The sequence below is a fragment of the Pongo abelii genome, chromosome X (assembly GCF_028885655.2).
Source record: "Pongo abelii isolate AG06213 chromosome X, NHGRI_mPonAbe1-v2.0_pri, whole genome shotgun sequence".
Classification (NCBI taxonomy): domain Eukaryota; kingdom Metazoa; phylum Chordata; class Mammalia; order Primates; family Hominidae; genus Pongo; species Pongo abelii.
This window is the reverse complement of record NC_072008.2, coordinates 106,728,739-106,743,919: the sequence shown is the minus strand read 5'-3', so window position 1 is coordinate 106,743,919 and position 15,181 is coordinate 106,728,739. Positions and strand designations below refer to the sequence as shown.

At 44.7% G+C, this 15,181-nt stretch overlaps 1 protein-coding gene across 22 annotated transcripts in view; it reads left to right on the top strand.

Moving 5' to 3' along the window:
* TRMT2B (tRNA methyltransferase 2 homolog B) overlaps positions 1-15,181 on the top strand; it is a 48,354-nt gene that overhangs the window by 27,201 nt on the left and 5,972 nt on the right. For all 22 annotated transcript variants that reach the window (XR_010138917.1, XR_010138913.1, XR_010138921.1 and 19 more), the window contains 6 exon segments: positions 7,363-7,509; positions 8,915-9,009; positions 9,659-9,873; positions 10,392-10,493; positions 11,579-11,698; positions 11,912-12,011. Coding sequence is in view for 12 of the 22 variants with exons in the window: in XM_009235040.4 (XP_009233315.1) it covers positions 7,363-7,509; positions 8,915-9,009; positions 9,659-9,873; positions 10,392-10,493; positions 11,579-11,698; positions 11,912-12,011 (779 nt within the window). In the remaining 10 variants the exon portion in view is untranslated.

Here is a 15,181-nt window from a genome sequence, read left to right as displayed (position 1 = left end):
CCTTTCTTCCATTTGATCGCATCGGCTCCTGAGGCTTCTGCATTCTTCACGTAGTTCTCGAGCCTTGGTTTTCAGCTCCATCAGCTCCTTTAAGCACTTCTCTGTATTGGTTATTCTAGTTATACATTCTTCTAAATTTTTTTCAAAGTTTTCAACTTCTTTGCCTTTGGTTTGAATATCCTCCCGTAGCTCGGAGTAATTTGATCGTCTGAAGCCTTCTCTCAGCTCGTCAAAGTCATTCTCCGTCCAGCTTTGTTCCGTTGCTGGTGAGGAACTGCGTTCCTTTGGAGGAGGAGAGGTACTCTGGTTTTTAGAGTTTCCAGTTTTTCTGCTCTGTTTTTGCCCCATCTTTGTGGTTTTATCTACGTTTGGTCTTTGATGATGGTGATGTACAGATGGGTTTTTGGTGTGGATGTCCTTTCTGTTAGTTTTCCTTCTAACAGACAGAACCCTCAGCTGCAGGTCTGTTGGAGTACCTGGCCGGCCGTGTGAGGTGTCAGTCTGCCCCTGCTGGGGGGTGCCTCCCAGTTAGGCTGCTCGGGGGTCAGGGGTCAGGGACCCACTTGAGGAGGCAGTCAGCCCGTTCTCAGATCTCCAGCTGCGTGCTGGGAGAACCACTGCTCTCCTCACAGCTGTCAGACAGGGACATTTAAGTCTGCAGAGGTTACTGCTGTCTTTTTGTTTGTCTGTGCCCTGCCCCCAGAGGTGGAGCCTACAGAGGCAGGCAGGCCTCCTTGAGCTGTGGTGGGCTCCTCCCAGTTCAAGCTTCCAGGCTGCTTTGTTTACCTAAGCGAGCCTGGGCAATGGCGGGCGCCCCTCCCCCAGCCTCGCTGCCGACTTGCTGTTTGATCTCAGACTGCTGTGCTAGCAATCAGCGAGACTCCGTGGGCGTAGGACCCTCTGAGCCAGGTGCAGGCTATACTCTCCTGGGGCACCGTTTCCTAAGCCCGTCGGAAAAGCACAGTATTCGGGTGGGAGTGGCCCGATTTTCCAGGTGCCGTCTGTCACCCCTGGAAGGGGAGCTCCCTGACCCCTTGCGCTTCCCGAGTGAGGCAATGCCTCGCCCCTGCTTCGGCTGGCGCACGGTGCGCTCACCCACTGACCTGCGCCCACTGTCTGGCACTCCCTAGTGAGATGAACACGGTACCTCAGATGGAAATGCAGAAATCATCCGTCTTCTGTGTCGCTCGCGCTGGGAGCTGTGGACCGGAGCTGTTCCTATTCGGCCATCCCATCTTCTGAGATTTTACTGAGTTTGCTTTTCTGTTGTCTTCTCTCCCATTATCTTTGTTCTTTCATTTATTTATTCAATAAGTACTTTTGCACCCCTATAAGTTCAAGGCACTATTCTAGATGCTTAGGTTACAGTAATGAAGAAAATAAGTTCCCTTCCCTTGTGTAATTTAAATTTTAGTTGTGGGGGAGACAGATTTTTTAAAAAATAAGTAAATCATATGATATGTTGAAAGGTGATAAGTGCCATGGGAAAAAATAGAGTAAGGAGGATAAGAAGTTTTGGGGGCTGGAGGAAGTATGGGTTGTAATTTTATTTTATTTTTAATTATTATTTATTTATGAGAAAGAATCTTGCTCTGTTCTTTCTGAGCGGAAATGAATGAAAATGAAATGAAATGAAAGATCCTACAATGCATGGATCAGCCCCCTACAATAAAGCATTTTCTGCCCCCAAATGTCAGTAGTGCTGATGTTGAGAACCCTGGAATAAGGACTTAAAGGAAGTGAGGGTGTTAGACATGCAAAGGTCTGAGGGAAAAACATTTTAGGCAAAAGAAAGAGCTATTGCAAAGACCTCGAGATGAGAGTGTGGCTGGCTTTTTGGAGGAACTGACAGTAGACCCAGGCAAATGAGAGGAAGAATAGTAGGAGATGAGGTGAGAGTTAATGGTAGTGACTTTGGCTTTTATTCTGTGTATTAGTCTGTTCTCACATTGCTATAAAGAACTTCCTGAGACTGGGTAATTTATGAAGAAAAGAGGTTTAATTGACTCACAGTTCCACATGCCTGGGAAGCCTCAGTACACACTATCATGGTGGAGGGTGAAACAAGCACATTTTACTATGGTGAAGCATGAGAGAGAGAGAAGAAGGGGGAAGTGCCACACACTTAACAACCAACCATATCCTGTGAGAACTCCATCACCAGAACAGCAAGGGGAAGTCCACCCCCATAACTCAATCACCTCCCACCAGGCCACTCCCCCAACACGTGGGGATTACAATTTGAGATAAGATTTAGGTGGGGACATAGAGCCAAACCACATCATTCTGAATGAAATGGGGAACCATCAGAGGTTTTGATGGCGTGAGGGAAGAATGTCATGATATGATTTAATGATCACTCTGGTTGTTGTGTTGAGAATGGATTATTGGTGAGGGCGTGGTTGGATAGAATCAGGGAGACCAATTGAGAGAAGCTGTGCAGCAGCAGTAATCCAGGTGAGAGATGATGTAGATCGATCAGTGGTAACAGTGGAGATGGATATACATTGAGGGTAGAACAACAGGATTTCCTGATGGATTGAATGAGAGGTATAAGAGACAGAGAGAAGTGGCTGGGCGCAGTGGCTCACGCCTGTAATTCCAGCACTTTGGGAGACTGAGGTGGGCAGATCACCTGAGGTCAGGAGTTTGAGACTAGCCTGGCCAACATAGTGAAACCCCATCTCTACTAAAAATAAAAAAATTAGCCGGATGTGGTGGTGGGCACCTGTAATCCCAGCTACTGGGGAGGCTGAGGCAGGAGAATCGCTTGAATCCAGGAGGTGGAGGTTGCAGTGAGCCTAGACCACGCCATTGCACTACAGCCTGGGTGACAAGAGCGACACTCCGTCTCAAAAAAAAAAAAAAAAAAAAAAAGAGCAAGAAGTAAAAAATGGCTCCAACAAGGAGATTTTTTGGAGGTAATGAATGTGTTTAGTACCCTTGGCTGGTGGGGGTTGGTATCCCAAGTACATGTATATGTCCAGGCTCATCAAAATGTATACATAAAAACAGGTGCAAATTTTATATATCAATTATACCTTAATATGAAAAAATGGCCCCAGGTGTTTTGTGTAGAGCAAGTGGAGGGATGACGTTACTGTCAACAGACTGGAAAGACTGGTAGAGCAGATTTGGGTTGGAGGAGATGAGTAGTTCAGTTTGGGTCATGTTGTATTTGAGGTGCCTATTAAACATCTGAATGGATATGTTAAGTAGTTGGATATATTAGACTGGGGTTCAAGAGAGAGAAATCCAGGAGTTGTTAGCATGTAGATGTCATTTAAAATTATGAGGCTGGCAAGAGATCACCAAGGGAGTGAGAGTAGATAGAAAAGTGAAGAGGAACAGGGACCAATCCCTGGGGCACTCTCATTTTAAGAGGTTTGGAAGAAGAGGAAGAACCAGTAAAGGAGACTGAAGGAACGGTCAGTGAAGTTGTAAGAAACAGGAGTCCATGGCTCATGCCTGTAATTCCAGCACTTTGAGAGGCCAAGGTGGGTGGATCACAAGGTCAGGAGATCAAGACCAGCCTGACCGATATGGTTAAACCCTGTCTCTACTAAAAAAAAAAAAAAAAAAATTCAAAAATCAGCCGGGCTTGTTGGCATGCGCCTGTAGTCCCAGCTACTCAGAAGGCTGAGGCAGAAGAATCGCTTGAACCCGGGAGGCAGAGGTTGCAGTGAGCCGAGATCGCGCCACTGCACTCCAACCTGGCGACAGAGTGAGACTCCATCTCAAAAAAAAAAAAAAGAAAGAAACAGGAGTAAGATTTCCCTGGGAGCCAGAGGAAGAAAGTAAACAGAGAAGGAGTGGCTTATCACCTGTGCCCAATGCTTGCCGATAGGTCAAGGAAGTGAGGACTTAGAGTGGACCATTGGACTTCAAAACAAGGAGGTCGGGGGTGACCTTAATGTGAACTGTTTTCGCGGAGTAGTGGTGACCTGATTCAGGTGGGTGAGTAGAAGGAGAAGAATGAGAGGCAGTGAATAGGTTCAGTTCTTGTGATTAGTTTTACGACAAAGAGGAGCAGAGTTGGGGAATATAGGGTCAAGAAGATTCCTTTTTTATTCTGCTTAAAATGGGAGAGTAAAAGCAATCTGATAGTATATTGATGGGAATGATCCAGTACTGAGTGAAGGCAATGATGGTGCAGTAAAGAGAAGGGAGAATTGTTGGAAACAATGAACCTAAATAAGCTTATGCCTTTTTAATTCCTTTGTTTCATTTTAGTAGGATTTTCATTTAGTAGGATTTTTAGGTGGAATATTCTGTTATTTTAGGTGGAATAGTCTGTTACTTTAACCAGAAGTTCTCTTTAATCTTAATACTTACTTAAGCATTCCCGTATAAGAATAGGAGTTTCAGTTTCCATCTTACAGTGAAGAAACCAAGACCCTAGGTCATACAGTGGAGAAGCTGCATTTCATATTTACCCATTATCTTTTAGGTCAAGCTCAGTTTTTCAATTACCGTCCTTCCAGAACCTATATGACTTTTTTTTTTTTTTTTTTTTTTTTTTTGAGACGGAGTTTTGCTCTGTCACCCAGGCTGGAGTGCGGTGGTGTGATCTCGGCTCACTGCAACTTCTGCCCCCTGGGTTCCAGTGATTCTCCTGCTCAGCCTCCTAAGTAGCTGAGATTACAGGTGTGTGCCACCACGCCTGGCTAATTTTTGTACTTTTAGTAGAGATGGAGTTTTACCATGTTGTCCGGGCTGGTCTCAAACTCCTGACCTCAAGTGATCCACCCACCCGCCTTGGCCTCCCAGAATGCTGGGATTATAGGCGAGAGACACTGCACCAGGCTTTATATGATATTTGAATCTTGCTTCCAAAAAGCATTTCTTTCTAACCAGCCAGTAAACAACAGTTGAACTAGTCGGAATTTCTTTCTTCCTTCCTCTCTCTTTTTTTCTTTCTTTCCTTCCTTCCTTCCTCCCTCCCTCCCTTCCTTCCTTCCTCCCTCCCTTCCGTCCTTCTCTCTCTCTCTCTGTTTCTTTCCCTCCCTCCCTTTCTTCCTCTTTCTTTCTTTCTTTTCTTTCTCTTTTGATGGAGTCTCACTCTTGCCTAGGCTGGAGTGCAGTGGCACAATCTCAGCTCACTACAACCTCCAGGTTCAAGTGATTCTTCTGCCTCAGCCTCCCAAGTAGCTGGGATTACAGGTGCCCGCCACCATGCCTGGCTAAATTTTGTATTTTTAGTAGAGACGGGGTTTTGCCATGTTGGTCAGGCTGGTCTTGAACCCCTGACCTCAAATGATCTGCCCACCTCAGCCTCTCAAAGTGCTGGAATTACAGGCGGGAGGCATCATGCCCAGTGGAACTAGGCTTTCTTTAAATCACCAACCTTAAAATTTGAAAACTATGTTGAGTAAAAATCAAGGACATCTTATATGAAATTATAGCAAAAGTGATCAAGTACAACCTTAATTGATCTTACCTCTCAGGTAGCACTGTTTTTTTTGTATAATTCCCCCCTTTACTACATAATTTGTGGTTTGTTTGAGAACACAGTGGACCCAGAACACATGCATTATGAGAACAAAAGGACCTAGTAAATCAGATGGTGTTTCCTGTTATGGCAGCAATTGGCTTTAAGGATTTTTGAGATCACAACAACTAAATCAGGATTGCATTTGACTTGTATATACCAGGAGGAAATTGAGGATCTGACTAAGCCATAATGTAGTTGGTACCAGGTTATATGAAAAAATATAGAAATGATGTGCTTATATCAGGACATTAAAAGTAAGAGTGGAATCATAGCAGCTTAGTAATACATTAGGAATTCACAGAAAGGGAAGATTATTTTCCATAAATAAACTGAAGTTTTAAATAAGAATACCTTTCCTGTTCAGTCATTCATACAATTTTTCAATAATATTTATTGAACACATATGTCAGACTAAGGAAACAACTCTAGCTTCATGGAGCTTACAGTTCAGAATATAATTGATAGCATCATCTGTAAAGTCACAGGGCAGGGATCATGATTCTTTTTTTTTTTTTTTCTGAGACACAGGTTGCCCAGGTTGGAGTAAGATCTCGGCTCACTGCAAACTTGACCACCTGGGCTCAGGCGATCCTCCCACCCCAGCTTCCCGAGTAGCTGGGGCTACAGGCGTGTGTCACCATGCCTGGCTAATTTTGTTGTTGTTGTTGCCGTTTTTTTGAGATGGAGTCTCGCTCTGTTGCCCAGGCTGGAGTGCAGTGGCGCGATCTCGGCTCACTGCAACCCGCCTCCTGGGTTCAAGCAATTCTCCTGCCTCAGCCTCCCAAGTAGCTGAGATTACAGGTGCCTGCCCTGACGCCCGGCTAAATTTTGTATTTTTAGTAGAGACGGGGTTTTGCCATGTTGGTCCAGCTGGTCTCGAACTCCTGACCTCAAAGTGATCCACCTGCCCTGGCCTCCCAAAGTGCTGGAAATATAGGCTTGAGCCACTGCACCCGGCCTAATTTTTTTATTTTTTGTAGACAGGCCATGTTGCCCAGGTGGTCTTGAACTCCTGGACATAAGCAATCTTCCCACGTTGGCCTCCCAAAATGCTAGGATTACAGGTTTGAGCCACTGTGCCCAGTCAATCATGTTTCTTATATCACTGTATTTGTCTGCAAGGGCTGCCATTACAAAATACTGCAGACTGAGTGGCTTAACAGAAGTTTATTTCCTCCTTGTCTGGAAGCTAGAAGTCTAAGATCAGAGTCTCCACTGATTTGGTTTCTGCTGAGACCTCCCTCCTCGGCTTGCATAGACACCTTCTTGCTGTGTCCACACATGGTCTTTTTCTTTGTGCACCCAACCTTGGTGTCTCTGTGTGTCCACATTTTCTCTTATAAGGACAGCAGGCATGGTGTGGTGGCTCACAGCTGTAATCCCAGCACTTTAGGAGGCCCAGGCATGAGGATCACCTGAAGTCAGGAGTTCGTGACCAGCCTGGCCAACATGGTGAAACCTCGTGTCTACTAAAAATACAAAAATTAGCCAGACTTGGTGGTGGGTGTCTGTGATTCCAGCTATTCAGGAGGCTGAGGCAGGAGAATTGCTTGAACCCGGGTGGCAGAGGTTGCAGTGAGCCGAGACCGTGCCACTGCACTCCAGCCTAGGTGATAGAGTGAGACTCCGTCTCAAAAAAAAAAAAAAAAAAGGACATCAGTGAGATTGGATTAAGGCCTGCCTTAACTGCCTCATTTTAAGTAAATCGCCTGTCTCAAAATATAGACACATTTTGAGTACTGGTGGTTAAGGCTTCAACATAGGAATTTTGGGGGGACAAAATGTAACCACAAACAATCACCTAGCATGAGTAAACAGCTGTGAAACTTGCTAGTTTTGCTTGTGTAATAATTTGGTTCTCTTCCTAGTACTATGAAGTATTCCTTCGACAGTCTCCATTGGAGCCCTGCCTTGTATTTCATGAAGGTGGATACTGGCGTGAGCTCACAGTCCGCACCAATAGCCAAGGGCACACAATGGCTATCATCACTTTCCATCCCCAGAATTTAAGTCAGGTGAGCCTCACAAGATGTTAAGCAACCTTAAGTTTTACTACTACTAACTATAACTGTAATTGGTTTTTTGCAAGTTTCAGGGCGTATAGCAGAAACAGTACATCCACAGAATATTTGTGTCGATTGGGGAGAGGGGTTAGGGATGAGGAGAAGATGGCAAGGATACTATTTAACCATACTGCTTGCATAATCAAACCACAGAGACTGTGGCTAGGCTGCCAAGTTAATTATCATGTGAGAACTCCCAAGTAATTTCACAAGAACTTTGCCCATGGTAGTAGTTGCTCTTCCAAATCCAAATGCCACTTCAATAGAGACTGCAGTGTCAGAATTTCATAACCCAAATAGTACTTTGCATTTGTCATGCACTTGGTGCTTTCAAACATACCTGTGTTAAAACATTCGTATACTTATGTGATCATCTCAACAAACTTGTAGGCAGAAGGAAAGATATTGTCACCCTCATTTTACACCTGAGGAAATGGAGGCATAGAAATACCTAAGGTTAAAGAATCAGTAAATAGCAAAGGTAGGATTTGAACCCAGGTCCTTTGATGTCTGATATTTTTAACCCTATTGTTCCTACATGGTTTATTGCAATATATATTGGTATCAAGCTAATACTTAGGCTCTCTGTAGTTATGTAAGAATTTTATTTTTTGTATTTTGAGACAGTGTCTCACTCTTTTGCCCAGATTGGAGTGCAGTGGTGCAATCAAAGCTCACTGTAGCCTCAAACTGCTGGGCTCAAGCAATCTTCCCACCTCAGCCTCTCAAGTAACTGGGACTACAGGCATACGTCACCACACCTGGCTAATTTTTTTGATTTTTTTTTTTTTTTTTTTTTTTGAGACAGAGACTCGCTTCTTCACTCAGGCTGGAGCGCAATGGCGTGATCTCAGTTCACTGCAACCTCTGCCTCTTGGGTTCAAGCAATTCTCCTGACTCAGCCTCCCAAGTAGCTGGGATTACAGGCATGTGCCAGCACGCCCGGCTAATTTTTGTATTTTTAGTAGAGATGGGGTTTCACCATGTTGGCCAGACTGGTCTCGAACTCCTGACCTCAGCTGATCTGCCTGCCTTGGCCTTCCAAAGTGCTGGGATTACAGGTGTGAACCGCCGCTCCCAGACTTTTCGATTTCTTGTAGACAGGATCTTGCTATGTTGCCTAGGCTTGTCTTACACTCCTGGGCTCAAGCAGTCCTCCTACCTCAGCCTCTCAAAGTGCTGGGATTACAGGCATGAACCATCATGTCTGGCCTGCTTTATGTTAAGTGTTATTTCTAATAAGATTTGTGAAATGTCTTCGCATCTGACTACTGCAGGGCTGATTACTATAGAGCTTAGAGAGAAAATTTGTCAGGGATGAGTCTTTGTTTAACTGCTAATTTTGTGGTCTGGGCAGGAGGAGCTCCATGTTCAGAAGGAGATTGTAAAGGAATTTTTCATCAGAGGTCCTGGAGCAGCCTGTGACTTGACCTCACTTTACTTCCAGGAAAGGTAAACCTGGGACAGCCAAATAGGCTGATGGCTTGCCAGACTCTTGGTTTATGGATTGCTGATGCAGGGTTGCTGATTGATGGTGGAGGATATTGGCTAAATGGTTCTGGTCCTTGTACACCAGCTGGGTCTGAGAACACAGGCCAGAATATAGATGTGAGAGTGTCCACATGGACTTTCATCCCCTGAGGGGGAAACCCTTGCAGAGCTCTCAGGGCCATGGCAAGGACTGTCTCTCCTAGCTGAGATGCTGGGGCCTCCCTTTCTACCCAACCACTAGGGATGTGATGGTCTGCCATTTCAAGATGCTTTTTTTTTTTCTTTTTTTTTTTTTTTGAGACCGAGTCTCGCTCTGTTACCCAGGCTGGAGGGCAGTAGCACAATCTTGGCTCACCGCAACCTCTGCCTCCCGAGTTCAAGTGACTCTCCTACCTCAGTCTCCTGAGTAGCTTGGATTACAGGCATGTGCCACCACACCTGGCTAATTTTTGTATTTTCAGTAGAGACGGGATTTCACCATGTTGGCCAGGCTGGTCTCGAACTCCTGATCTTAGGTGATCCGCCCACCTCGGCCTCCCAAAGTGCTGGGATTACAGGCGTGAGCCACTGCTCACAGCTCAAGATGCTTTCTTCTTTTATTCCTTTCCAGTACCATGACCCGTTGCAGCCATCAGCAGTCTCCCTATCAGCTTCTGTTTGGGGAACCCTACATCTTTGAAGAACTTCTGAGCTTGAAGATCCGCATCTCTCCAGATGCCTTTTTCCAGATTAACACTGCTGGTGCAGAGATGCTGTATCGGACTGTGGGGGAGCTGACTGGAGTGAACTCTGACACCATCCTTCTTGACATCTGCTGTGGAACTGGCAAGTGGAAGCCCAGGGCAGAATCTGCCTGCTGCTTAGCTCCCAAGGCCCTTGTAGCTTGCGGAGGTGGTCGGGGAGAGGTAGTGGTAGTGGTGCAGGCATAACCTTGTTGGTCTAAAACCCTAAAACTGCAGCCAAGTGTGGTTGCTCATGCCTGTTATCCCAACACTTTGTGAAGCAAGGCAGGAGGATTGGTTGAGCCCAGGAGTTGGAGACTAGCCTGGGCAAAATAGTGAGACCCTGTCTCTACAAAAAATTTAAAAATTAGCTGGGCATAGTGGCGTGAACCTGTAGTCTTAGCTACTCAGGGGGCGGAGACAGGAGGATTGCTTTAGCCTGGGAGGTCGAGGCTGCAGTGAACTGTGATTGTGCCATTGCACTCCAGCCTAGGCTACAGAGTGAGACCTTGTTTAAAACAAACAAACAAACAAACAAAAAACTAAACAAAACAAAAAACAAGCAAACTACCACACCCAAACCCTAAAATGCCTTCTTCTTATTCTCTTTTACTTCTTCAGGTGTGATTGGCCTCTCTCTGTCTCAGCATACATCTCGGGTCCTTGGGATTGAATTGGTGGAGCAGGCAGTGGAGGATGCAAGATGGACTGCAGCCTTCAATGGTACACAGCTTACAGTCTGTGTAGAAATTAAGGGATGCAGTTGTTTCTGTGCTATGGAAAGAGTTGTGTGGGAAAAGGCAGCTACTGTATCCCTGACCCACAGGGAGGAAGGGAGGGAATTCTGGAGTGGTCAGAATGGTTTTCTGAAATAGATCCTCATGGTTTTCTGGAATAGGTACCAGTATCTAACTTTTTTCCTATCTAGAAGAGGAGCCTAAGGGAAGGTACATGTCTAGCTGATAGGAAGAAAAGTTGCAAAACTTTGGACAGAATTGAAGAAGAATCTCCTTGGCATTAGACTCACGAGGCCTTATAGCATAATACAATAGGTTTCAAACCTATATTTTCAGCAACAAAATCTTTTCTTCAAACACAGTCTTCTGTCAAACTGCAATGTAGAAAATAGATCATCTTGCCCTCACTACTTCACCTACAGAAAACTCCTGAGGCATTTGGCGAAAATGTCTGATATAGCAGGAAGAGCACTTGAGCAAAAGTCAAGGTTCTCGTCTTGGTATAGGTCCTTGCATGCTATGTGAGTTGTGAAGTTGTAAAATAGCCGGGCATGGTGGCTCATGCCTGTAATTCCAGCACTTTGGGAGGCTGAGGCGGGTGGATCATGAGGTCAGGAGTTCAAGACCAGCCTGGCCAAGATGGTAAAACCCCGTCTCTACTAAAAATACAAAATTATCCGGTCGTGGTGGCAGGCGCCTGTAATCCAAGCTGCTCGGGAGGCTGAGGCAGAGAATTGCTTGAACCCGGGAGGTGGAGGTTGCAGTGTGCCGAGATGGCGCCACTGCATTCCGGTCTGGGCGACAGAGTGAGACTCCGTCGCAAGAGAAAAGAAAAAAAAAGTGTAAACACTAGTTGCTCAAGCTGAAAGGCTTACTGAGATATTCCAAGGGAAAGTACTTTGGAAAAAATGAAGTGGGTCTGTCCAAAAGCACTTCTTTCCTTGTTACTTGGAGTGATGCTAGATCCAAAGGGAAGATGGCAGAGCCCTTTGCTCCTGTGCATTTCTGTGAAGCTGAAGCTTTCCCCTACTGCTGGGCTTGAGTTATGTCCTGTGGGCCTGTCTTCCATAGGCATCACCAACTCTGAATTTCATACTGGTCGAGCAGAGAAGATTTTGCCAGGGCTGCTAAAGTCAAAGGAAGATGGACAGTCAATTGTTGCTGTGGTGAACCCAGCCCGTGCCGGACTGCGTAAGGATGAACAGCTATTTTGATGTTCCCAGTATTGTCCACCAACTTTGGTTCTTCTTTTCCACACCGTGCAACGGGTGCTCCCAGTGGGCTGGCTCTGAACCTGTTTCCCCTCTATTTCTAATCAATTCTGAGTTCTGGTCAGTTGGAAGTTTGTGATAACAGAGACCATGGTAGTTAATTATACTAATAGCAAGGTGTTTCTTCCTTCAGATTACAAGGTGATTCAAGCCATTCGAAACTTCAGGGCCATCCACACGCTAGTTTTTGTTTCCTGCAAGCTCCATGGTGAATCCACTAGGAATGTCATTGAGTAAGTCTTGACTTCTGTTTAAAATTTTTTGTTCTGATTATCAAAGTCATTCATGCTTATTGTACACACAATTGGAAAGTGATTTGAGCTTTCAAGTCATTAGAAGTGTAAATAAACTGAAACCAAAAAAATACCACCTTTAAGACTCAATTACAGGGCAGGGTCAAGGATGAGGCAAGTCAGGTACTTAGTTTGGGTGCAAAATTTAAGAATGTGTCAGCCGGGTGTGGTGGCTCATGCCAGTAATCCTAGCACTTTGGGAGGCCGAGGTGGGTGGATTGCCTGAGCTCAGGAGTTCAAGACCACTTTGGGGAACACAGTGAAACCCCATGTCTACTAAAAAAATACAGAAAATTAGCTGGGCATGGTGGTGTGCGCCTGTAATCCCAGCTACTCGGGAGGTTGAGACAGGAGAATCGCTTGAACCCAGGAGGCAGAGGTTGCAGTGAGCCAAGAGCCAAGATCGTGCCATTGCACTCCAGCCTGGGCGACAGAGAGAGACTTCGTCTCAAAAAAAAAAAAATGTGTTAAAAATCTCAGCAATCAAGATATTTTTTGTTTGTTTGTTTCTATTCCACTACAGCTTTTTTTAATGGCTAAATTTTTAATGCAATATTTTCTTTTCTTTTGAGACAGAGTCTCACTCTGTCACCCAGGTTGAGCACAGTGGCACAATCACGGCTCACTGAAGTCTTGACCTCCTGGGGCTCATGAGATCCTCCTGCCTCAGCCTCCCAAGTAGCTGAGACTACAGGTGCACACTACCACGCCTGGCTAATTTTTAATTTTTTTTGTAGAGACAAGGTCTCACTATGTTGCCAGGCTTGTCTCAAACTCCTGGGTGCCGGTGATCCTCCTGCGTCGGCCTACCAAAGTGCCTGGCTAATTTTTTTGATTTTTTTATAGAGACGAAGTCTCACTATGTTGCCCAGGCTGGTCTTGAGCTCCTGCGCTCAAGTGATCCTCCTGTCTTGGCCTCCCAAAGTGCTGAGATTACAGGCGTGAGCCACCATGTCTGGCCCAATATTTTCAAATATCAAAATTAATCCAAAATAATTCATGATGAACAAAATATTACATTTTTTTTAAAAGGTGGGAAAGGTGGGATCTGCCCTTGTGCTTGTTGAACCCCGCCTTACTGCCTTACCTGAATTCTGGCTTTGGTTCCAATAAAACCTTATAAAAGCAAGTGGCTAGCCTGTAGGCTGCAGTTTTCCAATTTGATATTCTAAAATATTGCATCAAAACATTCGATTACTGAGTTTTTCGGCACCCCATTAAATTTTGCACCCCATGCAAGTGCCTTTCACTTCACTCTAGTTCTGACCCTGGTCAGCTATTTTGATTTTTGAAATCTTTATATTTTGTAATCTTTTTCTCTCTCACTTTTTACTGTAAGTAATATAATTTATTTGTAGCATTGAAACAACATAGACAGGTATAAAGTACAGATTATATATTTGAATGAAACAAATGAGAATTAAAAATTATGTAATCATTATATGTCAACGTATAAAAAACTAAGTGATTTGAGCTTTCAAGTCATGAGCTAGAAAAAGAACAATAAACCCAAAGGAAACTGAAGGAAGAACTCAATAATGATTTTAAAAATCCATCAATTAATGACTTACAAAACAAAAAAACCTGTAGATTTGATGAGAAAGCAAGAAGGTGTTATTGGAAGAAAAAAATTAAATAAATAAGCCTAATCAACAATATTAAGGGGCAAAACACAAAAATATAGTCTTAAATGAGAAAGAGAGCATAACTACAGATAGGAAGAAATTTTTTTTTTTTCCTGAGACGGAGTCTTGCTCTGTCACCCAAGCTGGAGTGCAGTGGCATGATCATGGCTCACTGCAACCTCCACCTCCCGAGTTCAAGCAATTCTCCTACCTCAGCCTCCTGAGTAGCTGGAATTACAGGCACGTGCCACATACCTGGCTAATTTTTGTATTCTTAGTAGAGACAGGGTTTCACCATGTTGGTCAGGCTGGTCTTGAACTTTTGACTTCGTAACCCGCCCACCTTGGACTCCCAAAGTGCTGGGATTATAGGCGTGAGCCACCATGCCCGGCCCAATAGGAAGAAATTTTTTAAAATTAAAAGAAAATGTTTCTGGGCACAGTGGCTCAGGCCTGTAATCCCAGCACTTTGGGAAGAGGTGGTGGGTGGATCACCTGAGTAATCCCAGCTGCTCGGGAGGCTGAGGCAGGAGAACTGCTTGAACCCAGGAGGTGGAGGCTGCAGTGAGCTGAGACTGCGCCATGGCACTCCAGCCTGGGCAACAAGAGTGAAACTCCATCTCAAAAAAAAAAAAAAAAAAAACCGACGAAAATTACCTGGGCATAGTGGCGCATGCCTGTAATCCCAGCTACTTGGCATGAGAATCGCTTGAATCCAGGAGGTCAAGGCTGCAGTAAACTGAAATCACGCCACTGTACTCCAGCCTGGGTGACAGAGTGAGACCCTGTCTCAAAAAAAAAAAATCAAAATTTAAAAAGATGTTTTGTGCTACGAATACCATTGAGAAAGGTGAAAGACAAGCCACAGAATAGGAGAAACTATTTGCAAATCATTCATAAGGGACTGGTATTCAGAAGCCAGGCACAAAAGATCATATATTATATCATTCCATTTATAGGAACTATCTAGAATAGGCAAATCTGTAGACACAGAAAGTAGATAGGTTGTTGCCTTGGTCTGGGGGTGGGACTTTGGAGATTAAATGGGGCGTGATTGCTAGCGGGTGTTTGGTATCTTCTTCACTAATGAAATGTTCTGAAATTGATTGTAGTGATAGATGCATAACTCTGTGAATATACTAAAAACCAGTGAACTGTATAAATGGGTGAGCTGTATGGTGTGCGAATTGTTTTTTTGTTTTGTTTTGTTTTGTTTTTTTGAGACTGAATCTCACTCCGTCACCCAGGTTGGAGTGCAATGGCATGATCTTGGCTCACTGCAACCTCCACCTCCCTGGTTCAAGCAATTCTTCTGCCTCAGCCTCCCACGTAGCTGGGATTACAGGCACCTGCCACCACGCCTGGCTAATTTTTGTGTTTTTAGTAGAGACAGGGTTTCACCATGTTGGCCAGGCTGGTCTCAAACTCCTGACCTCAGATGATCTGCCCACCTTGGCCTCCCATAGTGTTGGGATTACAGGCGTG